Below are 19,777 nucleotides of genomic sequence, written 5' to 3'. Positions count from 1 at the left end.
AGTCTGGGAGGTGAAGAGGCTGCATAGGGCCCCAGAATATACACACAAACATTTTCTTTTTGAAGTATAAAACAAAAAAAGTTATTCTCCTTCATATACAATAGAGAAACTTGAAGGAAAGAAGGAAAGAAGTGTGGTTGGAATAGGTCCTGTTGAGCACCAGGTAAACACTGCATTCAGTTCTTTAACAATAATGGACTTCTGGCTCCTGGGCTTCAGCTGTCCTTACAGGCAACGAGGCCAGATCACAGAAGGCATTAAAAACACTTAAAAAGAAATCTTATAAACAAGCTCCCCTTTCCCAAAAAACACACATTCCTATGGAGGGAGCAAAGACTAAATCATATTTGAAAATGTGAGTAAGATTGGAAACAGAAGTTAAACAGCTACCGAACTTGTGGGCGTGACAAACAAGGACCCTTCTCTCTGGCTAGGCTGCCGAGATGCTCTGGGTGGGAGGTAAAAAGATGGCTGAGCGGAGAGCTTGCTGAGTGGGGTCAAATGTTAAACAGGGTGCAGTGCCCCAGGGCAAAGAGCCAGGTCCACAGGGGTGAGAGGCCAGGCACTCACAGCTCACTAAGGCCTTCATGGGCCAGGGCAGGATGTGCCACCGCCTCTGGTGCAGAGAAGGCCCTGCTGCCCTTGGGCCGGATGGTGGCCACCCCTGCTCTCCTCAGGCTGACCCGGCAGATGTGGGCAACGGCTCCAGCGCTCAATCCTCACGCAGGTAGGCCTCCTGCTCCGCCTCAGCCCTCTCGTCCCCTTCCTCCTGGGTCTTCTGACGGAGCTCCTCTGTCTGTGCTTCTGCCAACTTGGTTTCTGCTTTCTGGGAAAGCTGGCGCACTTCCTGCACCTGCGACTTCACCAACTGAATATGATTCCTGGCTGTTATCGAGGCCTGATCTGCTCCTGCCAAAAGATGAGACCATTAGGCTGAACGGCCCAATAGGGCACAAGCCACCAGTGGACACAAGGAAGGCCTGGGGCTCTGTGGCTGTCATCTGAGCCCCTCCCTCTCTGCACAGCAGAGAACTTTCTACCTCCACGCTGAGGTCTGCATTTTTCTCCAGCTATCAGCAGCTATCATTATTAATAATTATTAAATGAAATTCCCACAATCCTCTTTATAGCTATACAGCTCTTAGTATAGACATCTTATGAATGTATATAAACATTTTTTTGGCAAATTAATAGCTCATTAATGAAACTGTCAAAGATCTCTTTCATCATGCTACCCAATCTTTTTTTTTTTTTTTAAAGATTTTATTTATTCGTGATAGAGAGAGAGAGAGAGGCAGAGACACAGGCAGAGGGAGAAGCAGGCTCCATGCAGGGAGCCCGATATGGGACTTGATCCCAGGTCTCCAGGGTCACACCCTGGGCAGAAGGCAGTGCTAAACCGCTGAGCCACCCAGGCTGTCCATGCTACCCAATCTTAAGAGAGAACCTCTGCTGGAAGTTTAAAGGGCATCTTTCTCATCTTTTGTACATATTGGAATGCATAGAGAAATATTTTGTTGCTATAAATTTACATAATGACACAAAGGTCTATCGAACATATGTTGCAATTTTTTTTTCTTTAAAAATATTTTTGGGCTCTATCATTCTGTTTACCTGCTATGTACATATGTCATCATATAGATATGCATATTTATCAATTCATCTATAAATCTCAGTGGCTCTTTCCTACCTTACTGTATTATAAGAACCTTCAGTGCTGATAAAAGTTTGTGGAGAATAGCAAGCACCCTCTTATTTGTTTCTGACCTTGATAGGAATGCCTCTCATATTTCATTACTAAATAGAATTATGAAACCTATATCATGTTAAGAAAGTTCTAACTGCACTTAGATTTACGTCATAAACAGGTACTACATCTTATTGATGGCTTTGGGGCACATATTGACATTACAAAGCTGGCTTTCCTCCTTTACTACAGATAATCTCAAGTAGTGAATTATGTTGATAGTTTTTTTTCAATACTGAAGTATTGAAGTATTTTGAGGGTGAATGGCTATATTTGACTTATATTTATAAGTGATGCTGACCACAGTTTTATTTCAGTGTTGGCCTAGTGGAGTGGGGGTCAAGCCCATGCTGGCTTTATACAACAACAGTTGGGAGGCTTGCCATCATGTACTATGCACTGCTATACTTAACATGGGAATTATATTTCTTGAAGACTTGGTAAAACTTTCCACAAAACAAACTGGGCTTAGTGTCCATTTTGGGGGCATAAAATCTTTGAATATTATTTCAGCTTTTATGGTTATTGGTTTTATTTGGATTCTTTACTTCTTGGGCCAATTTGGGATTTCATAGATTGTAGTACTTACATAATGAAAAGCCCTTAGTATCTATAACAGCTCTTTCTGATGTAACTTTTGCCATCTAAAAAAATCATACTTGCCAAATTTTTTTTAAGGAATCATATTTTGCCTTTTTAACTATTTTAAAAATATTTTATTTTCTTTTAGAGAGTGTGAGTGAGCACATGAGCAAGGGGAGGGGCAGAGAGAACCTCAAGCAGATTTGGCACTGAATGCGGAGCCCCACATGGGGCTTGATTTCACAACCCTGAGATCGACCTGAGATGAAATCAAAAGTCAAGACGCTTAACCAACTGAACTACCCAGGTGCCCCTATTTCTTTAAATCTTCTTACATCTTTTATTTCATTTATTCTACAGCGTCTAGATGTATTTTCCACTTTTTCTAGCTGTATTACAAGTTTAATTTGTTCACTGCCAGTACTTGATATAGTGACTATTACCTGTCATTCATGGCTCTTCTTTGGATTTATGACATACACATTTAAATGTGTCTGTTTCTCTCAAAGAGTTACTTTATCTGCAGCTCTCTGGGTCTGCTGCATCACCATTCCAAGTATTTTTAAATTTCCATTTTAATTTTTGGTCAGAGAAGGGGGTAGGAAGGAATTTGCAGAGTCTCTGTCATCTGGCACAAAATCAGTTTTTGTGTTTGAAAAGAATTTTTTTTTGGGGGGGGGCAAAATTTTATATTCACCATATATACTTGGTTAAGCTTTTTTTTTTTTTTTTAATTTATTTTTAGAGAGGGACAGGGAGGGAGAGTGAGAATCTTAAGCAGGCTCTGTGCCCAGTGTGGGGCTTGATCTTATAACCCTGAGATCATGACCTCAGTCAGAATCAAATTTGGACCCTTAACTGGCTTAACCACCCAGGTGTCCTTGTTAAGTTTTTAAAAATCATTGTTTCAACCTGTAACAGGTTTACTTTTTGTTTTTTTGGACTTGATCTGTGAATCTCTGAGATGTGTATAAAACTTAACTTTTCCAGGGCATCTGGGTGGCTCAGTTAGGGGCCTATCTTCGGCTCTGTGGAATCCCAGGATTGAGCCCTGCACTGGGCTCCCTGCTCAACGGGGAGTATGCTTCTCCCACTGACTCTCCTCTCATGCTTTCTATTAAATTAAAAAACAAACTTAACTTTTCCTTGTAAATCTCAATTTTTGCTTTATTAGATATATTTTCATGATTTTTAGTTTTAAATATTTACTGATTATGAAATAAGATAAAAATCACGCATTATTGGGGCACCTGGGTGGCTCAGTTGGTTAAGCATCTGCCTTCAGCTCAGGTCCTGATCCCAGGGTCTTGGAATAGAAGGCCTGCATTGGACTGCCTGCTCGACTGCCTGCTGAGCAGAGTGTCTGCTTCTTCCGTTCCTTTTGCCCCTCTACCCCACTCATGATCTCTCTCTCTCTCAAATAAATAAAATCTTAAAAAAAAAAAAAATCACCCATGATTATTTCAACATCCAAACTATATTAGCATTTTGGTGCGTTTCCTTCCAATAATCTGTTTTCAGCAGTTTTCTTCCATATTTCTTCTCATCATTCTTTCCATCCACATTTTTTTTTTAAGATTTTATTCATTTATTCAGGAGAGACACAGAGAGAGAGGCAGAGACACAGGCAAAGATAGAAGCAGGCTCCATGCAGGGAACCCGATATAGGACTTGATCCTAGGACTCCAGGATCATGCCCTGGGTCAAAGGCAGGCGCTAAACCGCTGAGCCACCCAGGGATCCCTCCATCTACATTTCTTCTTCATCGTTACTCCATGAACTTGAGACCATACTATACATACAGTTTCACATCCTACATTTTATTGAAGTATAATTAACATTAGTCTTGCATGTACAACATACTGATTCACACATCAATGCTCAGCGCTCACCACGTTAAGTGTAGTCACCACCTATTCCTGTACAATGTTATTAGAATATTATTGGCTATTTCCCAATCCTGTACTTTTCATTTCCATGACGTATTTATAACTTGTTTGTGCCTTTTATTTTTTTATATTTTTTATATTTTTATTTTTTATTTTTTTTAAGTTTGTGCCTTTTAATCCTCTATTTTGCCCAGCTTCCCACCCATCTCCCTCCCTCTCTGCCAACCACCAGTTTGCTCTCTGTATTTAAGAGTCTGTTTTTTGGGATCCCTGGGTGGCGCAGCGGTTTGGCGCCTGCCTTTGGCCCAGGGCGCGATCCTGGAGACCCGGGATCGAATCCCACATCGGGCTCCCGCTGCATGGAGCCTGCTTCTCCCTCTGCCTGTGTCTCTGCACCTCTCTCTCTCTCTGTGACTATCATAAATAAATAAAAATTTAAAAAAAAAAAAAAAAAGAGTCTGTTTTTTTAGATGCCATATGCAAGTGAAATCATATGATACTTGTCTGTCGGACTTCTTTCACTTGGTGTAATCAATACCCTCCGGGTCTATCCATGTTGTTAGAAATGGCAAGACCTAATACTTTTTTATGGCTAATATTCCACTGTATGTGTATATATGTATACACACACATCATTCATAACTTCTTGATCCACTCATTTATTAGTGGACACTTGGGTTGCTTCCTTATCTTGGCTATTGTAAATAATGCTGTAGTAAATGGGTGCACGTTATCTTTTTAAATGTGTTTTTGTTTTCTTTGGGTAAATATCCAGTAGTGGAATTACTGGATCATATAGTATTCCTATTTTTAATTTTTGAGGAAACTCCATACTGTTTTCCACAGTGGCTGCATGAATTTACATTTCTACTAATACTACACAAGAATTCCCTTTATCCACATCTTTGCTTATACTTGTTATTTCTTGTCTTGATAGAAGCCTTTCTGACTGCTGTGTTATCCCGTGATTTTGATTTGCATTTCCCTGGTGATTAGTGATTTTGAGCATCTTTTCATGTGTCCGTTGGCCATCTGTATGTCTTCTTTGGAAAAATGTCTATTCAGATCCTCTGCCTATTTCTTAACTGGATTTTTTTTTTTTGGTGTTGTGTAAGTTCTCTATATATTTTGGATATTAACCCCTTATACATAATTTACAAGTATCTACTCCCATTCATTAGGTTGCCATTTTGTTTTCCTGATAGTTTATTTTGCTTCATTAAAGCTTTTTATTTTGATGTAGTCCCAGTAATTTATTTTTGCTTTTGTTTCCCTTGCCTGAGGAGACATATCCATATATATGTTGCTAAGGGTGATGTCTGAGAATATTGCCTGTGCTTTCTTTTAGGAGTTTTATGGTTTTTGGTCTCAAAGTTAGGTCTTTAATCTGTTTATTTTTTGTATACGGTTTAAGAAAGTGGTCCATTTTCATTCTTTTGAATGTAGCTGTCCAGTTTTCCCAACACCATTTGCTGAAGAGACTTTCTTTTCCCCATTGTATAGTCTTGCCTTCTTTGTTATAGGTCAATTGACCAGAGGTGTGGGTTTGTTTCTGGGCTCTCTATCCTATTCCATTTGTCAGCCTCTGTGATATGTGCCAGTATGACATTGTTTTGATTACTATAGATTTGTAGTATACCTGGAAATCTGGGGTTGTGATACCTCCACTTTTGTTCTACTTTCTCAGGATTACTTTGACTATTCAGTCTTTTATGGTTCCATACGAATTTTAGGATTATTTTGTTCTAGTTCTGTAAAAAATACTATTGGTATTTTGATAGGGATTGCAGTGAACCTGTAGATTGTTTAGCAAAGTAATGGATATTTTAACAGTATTAATTCTTCCAATGCATGAGAGCATAGTATGTCTTTATTTCCATTGTTTTCAATTTCTTTGATCAATGTCTTATAGTTTTCAGTGTCTTTTGCATCCTTGGATAAATTTATTCCCAGTATTTTATTGTTTTGGGTGCAACTGTAAATGGGGTTGTTCTGCTAACCTTTTATTGAGAAAGAGAAAGAGAATGCGTGCGTGCAAGTGGGGAAAGGTGCAGAGGGAGGAAGAGAGAATACTAAGCAGACTCTGTACCAAGCAGGGCTTGATTCCACAACCCAAGACCATTACTGGAGCCAAAATCAAGAGTGGATGCACAACTGACTAAGCCACTCAGTTGTTCCTTGTTAATCTTTTTTTTTTTTTTTTTTTAACCACTGAGTATGATGTTAGCTTGGGTTTTTCATATATGACCTTTATTATGTTGGGGGGAATGTTCCCTCTAAACACACTTTGTTGAGAGTTCTTAACATGAATGGATGTTGTATTTTGTCAAATGCTTTTTTTGCATCTATTGAATTGATCCTATGGTTTTTATCTTTCTTCTTGTTAATGTGAGGAATCACACTGATTTGCAAATATTGAACCACCCTTTCATCCCTGGAATAAATCTCACTTGAGTTTGGTTAATCATCTTTTTAACGTATTACTGAACTCAGTTTGCTAATATCTTACTGAGTATTTTTGCATCTATGTTCATCAGAGCCACTGGCTTCTAGTTTTCTTTTTCTTTTAAATATTTGAGAGTGAGCATGTGTGGGGAGAAGGGGAGGAACAGAGGGAAAGGGAGAGAGAATCCCAAGCAGACTGCCTGCTGAGTGTGGAGACTGATGTGGGGCTTGATCTCATGACCCTGAGATCACAACCTAAACTGAAACCAAGAGTAGGAAGCTTAAAAGACAGTGCCACCAAGGCACCTGGTTTTCTTTTTGTAGTGTCTTTGGTTTTGGTATCGGGGTAATGTAATGCTAGCCTTGTAGGATAAATTTGGAGATTTTCTTTGTCTTCTGTTTTTTGGACTAGTTTTGCAAATAGGTATTACCTCTTTTATAAATGGTGGAATTCAATTTGGTGAAGCCATCTGGCCCTGGACTTTTGTTTGGTGGGAGGTTGTTTTTTTTTTTTTTAATTCCATCTAATTACTAATAATTTTTCGGTTTAAATTTTCCATTTCTTCCTAATTCACGCTTGGAAGATTTTCTGTTTCTACGAATTTATTATTTCTTCTAGATGGTCCAATTTCTCAGCATATAATTTTTCATAATATTCTCTTTTAACCCTTTGTATTTGTTGTTTGGTTATTTCTCTTCATTTCTGATTTTGCATACTATTTTATTGATGAGTCTGGCTAAGGTTTATCAATTTTGTCTTTTGAAAGAACCAACTCTTGGCCTCAATTTTTCTTTTAAAGATTTTATTTTGGGACATCTGGGTGGTTCAGCGATTAAGCGTCTGCCTTTGGCTCAGGGGGTGATCCCGGGGTCCAGGATCAAGTCCTGCATTAAGCTCCTTGCAGGGAGCCAGCTTCTCCCTCTGCCTATGTGTCTGCCTCTGTCATGAATAAGTAAAATCTTAAAAAAGAAAAAAAAAGGATTTTATTTTTGAGCAATCTCTACACCTAATATGAAGCTCAAATCCACAACCCCAAGATCAAGAGTTGCATGCTCCACTGAACCAGCTAGGCACTGCTAGCTTCACTGATCTTTTCTATTTTTTAAGATTTCCTATTTATTTCTGCTCCAACCTTTATTATTTTGTTCCTTCTACTAGCTTTGGGCTTTGTTCTTTTTTTCTAGCTCCTCTGAGGTTTTTGTTTCTTGAGGTAGGTCTGTATTACTGTAAACTCAGAACTGCTTTTGCTGTGTCCCAAAGATTTTGGACCATTGTGTTTTCATTTTTCTCCGTGTATTTTCTCATTTCTGCTCTGATTTCTTGGTTGACCCACTTGTTTAGTAGCATGTTTAAGCTTTAAGTTTGTGTATTTTTCCAGATTTTTTCTTGAAATATATATATTTTTAAATTATTTATTTATTCATGACAGACACACAGAGAGTGGTAGACACACAGGCAGAAAGAGAAGCAGGCTCCATGCAGGGAGCCCAGTGCTGGACTTGATCTCGGGATTCCAGGATCACGCCCTAGGCCGAACGGAGGCACTCAACCACTGAGCCACCCAGGTGTCCCTTGAAATAGATTTCTAGTCTCGATTCATTGTGGTAGGAAAAGATAATAGCATTTCAATCTTAAACTTATTGAGGCTTGTTTTGTGGATTACCATATGATCTGTCCTGGAGAAGGTTCTATGTACACTTGAAAATAATGTGTATTCTGTTTTCGGATGGAATGTTCTGTGTATAGGTTAGGTCCCTATGGTCTAATGTATTGTTCAAAGCCATCATTTCCTTTTTTCTATCTGGATCATCTATCTTCTGATGTAAGTAGGGTGTTAACGTCCCTTACTATTATTGTATTACTGTCAATTTCTCTGTTTATGTCTGTTAATATTTGCTGTACATATTTAGGTGCTCCTATGCTGGGTGCATATTTACAATTGTTATGTTTTGGATTCATTTATCATTTATGTAGTGTCCTCCCTTGTCTCTTGCTACAGATTTTTGTTTTTTGTTTTTTTGGGTGGTCGGGAGAATGCACACATTTGGAAGGGAGAGAGGGAGAGAGTTTAAGATTTATTTTAGAGTGTGGGGTAGGGGTGGGGGTAGAGGGAGAGGCAGTGAGAATCATAAGCAGACTCCATGCGGAGTACAGAGCCTGACACTGGACTCGACCTCATGAACTTACCCAAAAACAAGAGTCAGACATTCAACTGACTGAGCCACCCAGGTGCCCCACAACAGTCTTTTTTGTCTACTTATCTCATAGAAGTATTGATTGCTACCTCGGCTTTTTTTTGGTGGTGGTGGGGGCTTGTTTTCATTTTCATGGTATATTTTTTTCCATCCGTTCACATTCAGTCTGTACATGTCTTTGGGTCTAAAGTGAGTCTCTTGCAGGCAGCTTATAGATGACTCTTGTTTTTTAATCTATGCAGTCACCCTATGTCTTCTGATTGAAGAACATTTAAAGTAATCATTGCTGAGTATGTATTTACTGCTGTTAATTGTTTTCTGGTTGTTTCTATAGTTCTTCTCTGTTCCTTTCTTCTTTTGCTCTTTTCCCTTGTGAGTTTGATGGCTTTCTTTAATGTTTATTTTTTGTGTATCTATTATAGATTTTTGATTCGTGGTTATCATTTGGTTCATATATAATATCTTATATGCATAATCTATATTAAGTTGATGGTTGTTTAAGTTTGAACACATTCTGGGACACCTGGGTGGCTTGGTGATTGAGTGTCTGTCTTTGGCTCAGGTCATGATCCCAGGGTCCTGGGATCGAGTCCCCCCATCAGGGTCCCCACAGAGAGCCCGCTTCTCCCTCTGCCTATGTCTCTGCCTCTCTCCCTGTACCTCTCATGAATAAATAAAATCTTAAAAAGAAAAAAGTTTGAACACATTCTTAAAGCACTACATTTTTACTTGCTCCATATGTTTTATGTATGTGATGTCATATTTTATATCTTTTTGTGTATCCTTTGACTAGTTTTTATAGATATAATAGATTTTTACTACTCTTATGGTTTAACCTCCATATTGCTCTTCAAATGAATAATTAATATTTTTACTATATATTTGCTTTTACTTGTGGAATTTTTTCCTTTCATAATTTTCTTCTAATTATGGCCTTTTCTGTCCACTTAAGAATTCCTTTAACATTTCCTGTAAGGCCGGTTTAGTGGTGATGAAATCCTTTAACTTTTGCTTGGGGAAACTCTATATATTTCTAATGATAATCTTGCTGGGTATTCTTGGTTGTACGTTTTTTCTTTTAGCACTTTGAACATATTATGCTACTTCCTTCTGGCCTACAAAGTTGGTGCTAAAAAAACAGCTTTCAAATCCCCCTTATGGGGTATCTTTTGCATGTAACTGTTTTACTGTTTTTAAAACTCTGTTTATCATTACTTTTTGCCATTTTAATTGTGTCTTGGTATGGATCTCCTTAAGGGCTATCTGTGCTTACCAGATTAGGGAAATTTTCTGCCTCTTTCTCTCTCTCTTGTGGGATCCCTATAATGCAAATGTTATTATGCTTGATAATGTCACCGAGTGCCCTTAACCTGTTTTCATTTTTTATTTTTATTTTTGCTGTTCAGCTTGTTTTCCATCATGCTGTCTTCCAGGTCACTGATCCATTCTTCAGCACCCTCTAATCCACTGTTGATTCCATCTACCATACTTTTTCTTTCAGTTGTTGAATTCTTCACCTCTGACTGGTGTTTTTTTCTTTTTTTCTTTTAAGAGAAATAGAGGGGCAGCCCAGGTGGCTCAGCGGTTTAGCGCCGCCTTCAGCCCAGGGCGTGATCCTGGAGACCCGGGATCGAGTCCCACGTCGGGCTCCCCGCATGGAGTCTGCTTCTCTCCCTCTGCCTGTGTCTCTGCCTCTCTCTCTCTTATGAATAAATAAATAAAGTCTTTAAAAAAAAGAGAGAAATAGAGAGCAAGAGTGGAAGTGAGGAGCCTAATGGGACTTGATCTCACCACCTGGCTGAAACCAAGAGTCAGACACTTAACCTATTGTGCCACCCAGGCGCCCCTCTGACTGGTTCTTTTCATAGTTTTTCTTTGTTCAAATTCTGAGTTCGTCTACTTTTTTCTCAAGTCCAGTATCTTTATGACCATTACTTCGAATTCTTTATCAAGCATATTGCTTCCTGATATCTTCTGAATTGTTTTAATGCTTTTAGTTTTGAATCCTTTTTCTCTGACATTGCTCGGCCAGTTTTTTGGAGTAGCTTTCTTTTTGTTAATAATGTTCAGTTTAGTTTTTTGTAACTTTCAGCTGTCCTATAACATTTTGTTTTAGGTGTCTCTAAACTGTTATAGCTGTGATTATTTTTTTGAACCTATTCATAGTTATTGTGATGACTTACCTTAGAACCTGTTCACCTATTTCTTTTAAAACTTCCTGTCTTAACTGAATTTATCAAGTTTTCTTTGTTTAGCAAAGTCTAATGTTAAGCTAATGTCTATTTCTTCTTCTCAAAACAAAGACTGACATGCTTCCACTTCTTCCCCAAACTGATTTAAAAATTTAACACTCAGAACTTTTGTTAAGTTTTATTAAATTTACTTCATTATTCTTTTATTTCAGTTTTTTCTAAATTAATTTCTTTCTTCACAAAGTAGTTTTTCCAGGAAGCATGTGTGGTTGATAAACTTTGAGTATTTTTATGTCTGAAATGATACTTGGCTATATATAAAATTTTAGGTTATTGATTTGTCATCTTGTATCCGAAGGGTTGTTGATCAGAAGACATATCTGATTAAGGTAAGTCTCCTTATAGTTTAAGAACTTTTCTTTGATTTTTTTATATTGACCCTTTTTTGCCAGGATTTTAAAGTGTGAGCTCTTTTATGAGTTTTGTGGAAAATGTCTTTTTTCCCAGATAATGCTTTAACTTTGAACACATGACCTCCCTTTTCTCCAGCTCAATCTAAGCCTGCCTAGGTGAGTGAAGGCTGCCTAGGGGAATGTTCATCATGGAATGCCTCAACAAACTGTACCTAGAAACCCTGTTCCAACTTCTGGTGTGGCACTGCTATAACGCTACTTTCACAGTTCGACTGTTTCCACTCCTCATTCCAATTTGGTACTCCAGCCCCTAGTCTTTCTTTTTTTTTTTTTTTTTTAAGATTTTATTTATTCATGAGAGAGAGGAGCAGAGACAAAGGCAGAGGCTCAACCGCTGAGCCACCCAGGTGTTCCAGTCTTTTATCTTTAAGAAAACCAAAGTTTCTGTGAACTACCCAGTTTGAGGCCAGTTCAGGTAAGAATAAACTAGAGTTTTCTTCAAAATATGTTTAGTTAAAAACCTTCAGCTAAAGCCCACTGGATGGATTGTGAGGTTCAGAAAGCGTCCTCGTGCTTATGCATAACTGCATTTTCTCCATTGGGATACAAAGGTGCAAAGGCTTTAGTACTGAGGCTGCTTCCTTACCATACCCAGCATCTCAGTGAATTTCTTAACCTTTTGGTCTCCATTCTCTTCATTTGTAATGACGGAATGCTAATCCTCACAGTTCCTTAATAAATTAAAAGTACCTATAGGGACGCCTGGGTGGCTCAGTGGTTGAGCATCTGCCTTCGGCTCAGGTCATGATCCCAGGGTCCTGGGATTGGGTCCCACATAAGGCTCCTCACAGAGAGCCTGCTTCTACCCCTGACCTATGTCTCTGCCTCTCTCATGAATAAAAATTAAAAAAAAAAAAAAAAAAAAAGTGCCTATAAAATGCTTACTGCAGGAGCATCTGGGTGGCTCAGCCGGTTAAGCATCTGCCTTCAGCTCAGGTCATGATCTTAGGGTCCTGGGATCAAGCCCCATGTCAGGCTCCCTGCTCAGTAGAGAGACTGCTTCTCCCTCTCTTCTCTTACTCCTCCCCCTCCACATATACTCTCTCACTTTCTCTCTCAAATAAAATCTTTTTTTTTTTTAAAGATTTTATTTATTTATTCATAGAGACACAGAGAGAGAGAGAGAGAGAGGCAGAGACACAGGCAGAGGGAGAAGCAGGCTCCACGCAACAAGCCCGATGTGGGACTTGATCCCGGGTCTCCAGGATCACACCCCGGGCTGCAGGCGGCACTAAACCGCTGCACCACCGGGGCTGCCCTCAAATAAAATCTTAAAAAAAAAAAAAAAAAAAAAAAAAAGGAAAACCTTTTAAAATGCTTACTGCAAAGCCTGAAATAGACTAGTACTCAATAAATGATAGCTACTATTTGTCCTGGATTTGCCATTGACTAGGATTCCAGGTCTCAGTTTCTCCATCTATACAATAAGGTTCACACAAATTGATGGTCTCCAGTCTCCCCTAACTGTACCACTGTATGACTAGTTAGCCATTAATATTGGGGTTATAAAAAGAATAAGACGCTTAAAAACAATTTGGACACAATCATTTTCTAATCAGCAGTAGTTGTGTCATTTTCTAGATATGGACTCCCTATAATGGAAATAGGGATATTCTCTCACAAAGTTAGAGCCACATGGCCTTAGACTAATCTAAATCCCTCATTTTACAGCCAGATGAAAACTAAAATGGCACCTTGGTAGTGACAACTTGAACCTACCAGTTTGATATGCAGCTTCTGCTGCCATCTCCGAAAGACCAAGTGCAGTCAGCCAAGTGGTTTCCAACTTCAAGTATTCTTGTTGTTTTGAAGTCATCTGTAAATTAAATACAACACTTGAGACAACATGAAGAGGTTAATAATAAGTACATTAAAATAAGCTTATTCAAAATAGATTTAGAGAAGAGTTACTGTTAGTAGACATCTCTGTATTAGTGCCCCTACCTCATTGTGGTATCTAACTTTCTCCTTACCTCAACTCTGGCTCCAATGATCACCTGCCACACTTCATCTTCCTCCTGTGAATTCATCTTCCCAAGTAAACTTGTGTATTGTCGGTACAGAGAAATTAAGGTATAAACGGCCTACAAATACAGAATAAATAAATCTGAGTAAAATAAGTGAGGCATATTAAGATTAGTGAGGTTTACATGTCAAGTAGAGTCTGACTCTTCGAGTCCTTCTACCTCACTGAAATTGCACTACTATAGGAGGTACAGGCATTATTCCTGGACATAAGTACTGCTACTTGTCAACTTCTGTGTTTCTAAAAGCTTGTTAGCAATTCAGACACAGAAAGACAACACAAAGTAGAGGGAAAACTCAAAGTGAAGGGGAAAAGCTGCTGAAAAATGAAGGTACAACAAACCTATAAATGATCTGATTATCCAGATACCTATTAGCTCAGATAAGTGGTTTTTAAGCTATCCCCACCAAGAAGCTGCTGGTGCTGCAAGTGGTAGACTCTAGACCTCTTTACCCTAACTGAACCCAATTAGTTAGGTTCCTGTGTCTTATATACTGGGCTACTATATTTAAAGATTTTTCTTTTAAAAAGGGTTCCTGAAAAAGTTTCAAAAACCACTGATTTAGGTCAAGGGCTCAGACAGCTTCTGTAAAGGGCCAGAGTAAATATTTTGGGCTTTATGGGCCCTATAGTCTCTCTTACAACTATTCAAATCATGAAAGCAGTCATAGACAGCGTTTGGACAAATAAGCCTGGCTACAATCCAATAAAACTATAAAAACAAGCATCACACTAGATTTGGTTTACAAGCCATAGTTTGGTAACCCCTGGTTTAGATGATCAAGATGTAACAAGAAGATACTTACCTTAGTATATTCAGTGATTGCTTCAATCAATGCATATGTGGTCTGAGAGAGAAAGGTAGAGGTGCTATCTGTTACCAAAGACACAGCCCTCCTCATTAATGCATCGTTACTAAGAGAATGAGGCTCCAATTTCTGAAAGACACAAACATTTTCACTCAACTTGTAGCCTAAAGCTCAAACCAAGAACTTCAACTTCAACACGGTCAAGTGAAAAACACTTCTCACACTGCAACTGCTTATTTTCTTTTTAGGCTTTGTTTTTGCTATTAGAACAATATATGGAAATAATTCCAGAGTATGCTATCTACTTTTATTCTTTATGTTGTGCTCCAAAAGGCCAAACATTTATCTGAAATAAAAGTCTAGTAATTATAACCAACATTTAATTAAGTTACAATTCATTCATTATCACAGTGCCAGATACTTGGGATATGAACATATGTAAGATATATTCTCCATCCTCAAAGATTTCAGATGGGGAAGGGGAAGAGCTGGGGTGAACAGAGAACTTGAAAATTAATGTAATCAAGTACCATGAGAGCTGTAGCAGAAGTCTGTATCTTTTTTTTTTTTTTTTTTTAAGACTTAATTTGAGTCAGCATGTGTGCATGAGGGAGGGAGAGGGAGAAGCAGACCCTCCACTGAGCAGGGAGCCCGATGTGGTGCTTGATCCCGAGATCCTGAGATAATGACCTGAGATGAAGGCAGACACTATAATGACCGAGCCACCCAGGTGCCCCAGAAGTCTGAATAAGCTACAAGTAGGGGCACACATAAGAAAACAATCACTTCTATGTTGAATAGCTTAGAAAAGGCTTCACAGAACTGATGAGGGATAAGCTGAGTCTAAGAAAGTAAATGGGTGGATGAGGGAGAGCAATTCTGAGCAAAATGAGCAGTATGGTGGTCTTTGGTAAGCGCTGGGAGCTCTTCACTCTGACCACCACTATTATGTTAAAAAAAAAAAAAGCCAATATAACTATTTCAAGAGTTATGGAAATGTGGCCACCTTAACTAAATACAGGTATTCTCTGCTTTCTGAAAGTCTGCATTGTCTCTTTGCTTTTAAGGTACTTGACTGCATTAATACATGATTTCAATAACCAAAAGAAGTCCAGGAAGGATTTTCAAGTTTACAAAGAAGAAAAAAGAAGTTACTGTACTAAACGTCATTTGTAAAAAGCATAGTGCCATAACATGGACTTTTGGAAAGATACTCTTCACTTTATGCTGAATTATAAAAGGTTTTACAGGGGTGCTCTACTTTCAAGTCATCCCTGACTCTGCCTTTTCCTTCCTCAGCAGAGCATTTACTGTATCAGAACAAAGAAACCAATTCCTCTAATCATATGCTGTCTTTTCTATTTAGAGTATAAACCCATAAATCACTGGCTTTTGAAAGTAGCAATCAAGAAGTCTTGGACACATGAACAAATCCAGGATTTTATTTACTATATTTATCTCTCATTCTATCAAGTATTCATATGTACCTTGCATTGAAGGTACAAAAAGACTGGAAAGAATATTATTTCTACTCACTGGAAGCTAATTTTGATATATTCTAACTTATGTCTTCATAATGCATTTTATTTTAATCTCAACACTGGGCTTGATCCCACAACCCTGAAATCACAATTTGAGCCAAAACCAAGAGTCAGATGCTTAACCAACTGTGACACCCAAGCATCCCCATAATGCATTTTACAGTGCATTTTCACTGGTTCCTCGCAACAGTCCAGGCATCAGCACTTCTTTTCTACAGATGAGGAAACGGAAACTCAGAATAGTTACATAAACTTTCCCCAAAAGTCACATATCCAGATCTCAAACCACATGTTTGTCAACGTTTGTACCCTTTCCGTTATGCTCTGACTCAGGAGAGTGCCAGATAATCATAAATATCAAAATATACAATACATGTGGTCAGAAAGAGGAAAATCACTGTTGGCCAGAAGCTCTGAAAGGCTTTAAAAAAGAGGTGGGACTTGGGTCTAAAGACAGCTAGGATGAAAACTGTCAGGCAGCCTGGGGAAGAAATAATGAGAAAACAAATACATCTGTTGCATGCAGGGGATGTTCAGGAATCTGGTTACCAGATGGCACAGGGGAGGTGAGAGAGCAAGGAGGTAGGAGTACAGGGAGTTAGCTGGGTTTTAGTTCTGCAACCCAATGGAGAGCTGCTGCCAGTTTTGAAGAGCAGAAATGGAACTGCCATTCCTACAGGATAATAACCTGAGGCTCCTGTCATGTGGTCCAGAACTCAGGTAACTGAGGCTTAAGAAAAGTGTATGAACTGAGAAAGGATAAACCCAAAAAATTCTTCTGAAGGTAAGAAGAAAGGCTATCTTAATCGTGGCAGAAACCAGCCTGGTGTTAAGTAAGGGTTTTAGGGTTAACAATTCATGAACAAGCAGCAGAGATGAGGTTTGGTGTGAGGAACAAAAAGATGCAGGCTCATGAGTTAGCTAAATGGAACTGGTCTTCTTGTGATAAACACACACAGGTAGGTATCAGTAATATTTTGCCAAAATGGGGTTTGCTAATTTCCTATTTAGGAAACTCTTTCCCAGAAAGCATATAACCAGTGATCTTTTTATCATACTTTCATATCACAGGTGCCACTTTCATATCACCTACTTGACAACGCCCCCTAGATGTCTACTAGACATGTTAGACCATTATTCCAAAACTGAACTCTTGATTTCATCTTCCCAAAGCCCACTCCCTTCCACTCTAATAAATGACAACTCCAGGGCAGCCCAGGTAGCTCAGCGGTTTAGCGCCGCCTTCAGTCCAGGGCCTGATCCTGGAGACCCAGGACCAAGTCCCATGTCGGGCTCCCGGCATGGAGCCTGCTTCTCCCTCTGCCTGTGTCTCTGCCTCTCTTTCTCTCTCTGTGTCTCATGAATAAATGAAAAAAATCTTAAAAAAAAAAAAAAAAAAGGTAACTCCATCCTTTCAGTTCCTTAGCCTTTTTTAAAAATCTTGGAATATACTCCACATTCAGCCCATCAGTAACTCGTGCTGACCACATCTGGTCCACTTCTCCCCACCTACACTGTTGCCTGTCCACTCCAAGCCTGGACTAGAGCAACAATGTCCCACTGGTCTTCCTAGTTCCACACAACAACCTTTAAAAACTTCTGTGAGATCATAACAGCCTTGTATTAAAATCCTCTGCGGTATTCCTTTTCAGAATAAAATTCAAAGCCTCACAATGGTTCAAAAGGACGAAACAGTTGGATCCTCAGCTAATTTTCTAGTCTTCTCTATTATGCTCTTTCTTATTCCAGCCACATTAACCTTTTTGCTGTTCATCAAATATATCAAGTATACATACCTGCTTCTAGGTTTTTGCACTCGAGTTCCTTCTGGTTTTATTTTAGCACTCCCTATACTTTTACCCAGTTTGTTCCCTACATAAGCACTCATCATAGCACTTTATATTTTTCTCCTCTTCCTTTTCCCTAGAATGTGGGTATTTTGCTTTTGTTTGTTTGGGTTTTTTTTTTTTTGTTGTTTTTTTTTTGTTTTTTTTTTTTTTTTGAGAGAGAGAAATAGGGAGCAGAGAGAGAGAGGAAGCATCTTAAGCAGACTCCATGCCCAGGGCAAAGCCCTGTGCCAGGCCAATATGGGCCAGATCTCACTACCCTGAGATCATGACCTGGGCCTAAATCAAAGGCAGATGCTTGTGGTGCCTGGGTGGTTCAGTCAGTTGAACTTCTCTAACTCTTGATTTTGGCTCAAGTCATGATTGAGCCCAAGGTAGGGCTCTGTGCTCAGTGAGGAGTCTGCTTATCCTTGTCCCTCTCCCTCTGCTCCGCCACCTCCCACCACTTTCTAACATAAATAATAAAACCTTTAAAAATTAAAAAAGTCAGAGGCTTAACTGACTGAGCAACCCAGGCACCCCACCCCAGAATCTAAGTTTTATGAGAGCAGCAACTGTTTTTTTCTTACATTTCCAGCATATGGCACATTAAAGTTGCTCAATAAATTTTTGTTGCATGGAAGACTGTTTTGACGATAAATTCCATTATCCTCATCTTATTACTGTTTCTTCTCTATACAATTTGATCACCTTGACATATTGTTCCTACTAAATGGGACAATTTGCTCAGCTATGAAAAGATGATACTGGTATGGGAGAAAGTGCTCCCACACCATTCTTGGGTGTGGGAGCACTGGATAACACTTAGAGCTTGTCTGATGGTTCACTGCCACGCTGAGATTTCAGGAAGGCACAGCACACTAAGAAACACCCAGTGACACTACAGTATTTTTACCTGTGCAATAGGAACTGCACACAAGGTCACACCAAGTCCAACTGCCACAGTTTTGTGCCATGGTCTTATCAATTCTGAGAAGCAGCGCTTCTTAAAGTTAGCCACGACAGGAACACACTGCCTGTACCTAGAAACACAAGTCAAATTTAGGAAGGCGGTAACTACCAATCTGTGGGTTCCTTCAATTTGCAGGGGTGAGAAACTCACACCGGCCAAGCGGAAGCCCACACGAAGGCGTTGGGTCCGCCTTCAAGATCACAGGGCCGGTGGGGGGGCGTGCCAGACCGGAAAGCCCCCGTTCGTTGGAAGGAGGAACTTCCACCCGACTCCCGGGAACCCCGGCCGCGCCGGAATGCTGGTCCAGGGGTTTCGGAGTTCAACCGAGAACAGGCGTTCAAATTTAAAAGGCGGTCTCAAAGCTTTTTAAAAACCTCGGGCCAAAATGAACACTGCTGTAGGGAGCGCTTGGCTCTAGACCTCTGTCCCCAATAGGCTACACCTGGAGCCCGCGGCCACCAGGGCCGCGCGGGGAAAACTTCTTCTCATAACCCGCCGCTCGCCCGGGCCGCCCCCCATCTCCCTCCAGTGTCGGCGATCGGCCAACGAACTCGCCGGCAGGCCGACGCGCCCCAGGAAGCCAGCCTGAGCGCGGGGCGGTGGGGGGGGGGGGGGCGGCGACTGGCGTTCAGCCAGTGGAATAATGGAGAAGCCGTCAGTGAGCAGTAACCCCTGGACTTCGCCGAGGGGGCGGGAGGCAGAGTCCCGACGTCCTCGGACCGAAGAGGGGCGGGACGCAGCGGCCCTCTCGGCCGTGGAGCGAAACGCGCGCCTGCTAGGCCGACGCGCTCCCTGCGGCGCCTCCCCCTTGCGGTGCTGCCCTCGTACCCCACCACAGCGGTACCTGAACAGGGAGGCTACGCTCCGCGACAGCCAGCTCCTCAGAGCCGCCATCCTGTGACGGCCGGACGCCAGACGCACACGCCGGAAGTGACGCCACTTCATGAGCGGAGGACCGGGCGCGGCCTCTTCTTGAGCGGGCCAGGCCACATGACCACACCCCCGCCCGAGGGAGCCGTCGGGATTGGACAGGAGGGGGCGAGGGCGGGGCTTAGGGTAACGGCAGTAACGGCTGCTG

The 19,777-nt window shown here is 40.4% G+C and overlaps 1 protein-coding gene across 3 annotated transcripts; it reads right to left on the bottom strand.

The window, feature by feature from the left end:
- Positions 1-132: 132 nt before the first annotated feature.
- DIABLO (diablo IAP-binding mitochondrial protein) lies at positions 133-19,700 on the bottom strand. 3 transcript variants are annotated; one of them, XM_072802394.1, is made up of 6 exons: positions 19,544-19,700; positions 18,643-18,769; positions 14,357-14,488; positions 13,498-13,608; positions 13,244-13,340; positions 133-909 (listed from the first exon to the last, which is right to left on the bottom strand). In XM_072802394.1, exons 1-6 carry the CDS (start codon positions 19,642-19,644, stop codon positions 713-715), a joined length of 765 nt encoding a protein of 254 aa, XP_072658495.1. In that variant the 5' UTR covers positions 19,645-19,700; the 3' UTR covers positions 133-712. The 3 variants fall into 3 exon arrangements, with proteins under 3 accessions (XP_072658495.1, XP_072658497.1, XP_072658496.1); XM_072802396.1 differs by lacking the exon at positions 19,544-19,700 and adding an exon at positions 18,850-18,872; XM_072802395.1 differs by lacking the exon at positions 18,643-18,769 and having other exon boundaries at positions 19,544-19,690.
- Between the last annotated feature and the right edge of the window lie 77 nt (positions 19,701-19,777).

The sequence above is a fragment of the Canis lupus genome, chromosome 27 (genome assembly GCF_048164855.1).
Source record: "Canis lupus baileyi chromosome 27, mCanLup2.hap1, whole genome shotgun sequence".
Classification (NCBI taxonomy): Eukaryota; Metazoa; Chordata; class Mammalia; order Carnivora; family Canidae; genus Canis; species Canis lupus.
The sequence above is the reverse complement of the archived record's forward strand: the minus strand, read 5'-3'. Positions and strand labels throughout refer to the sequence as shown.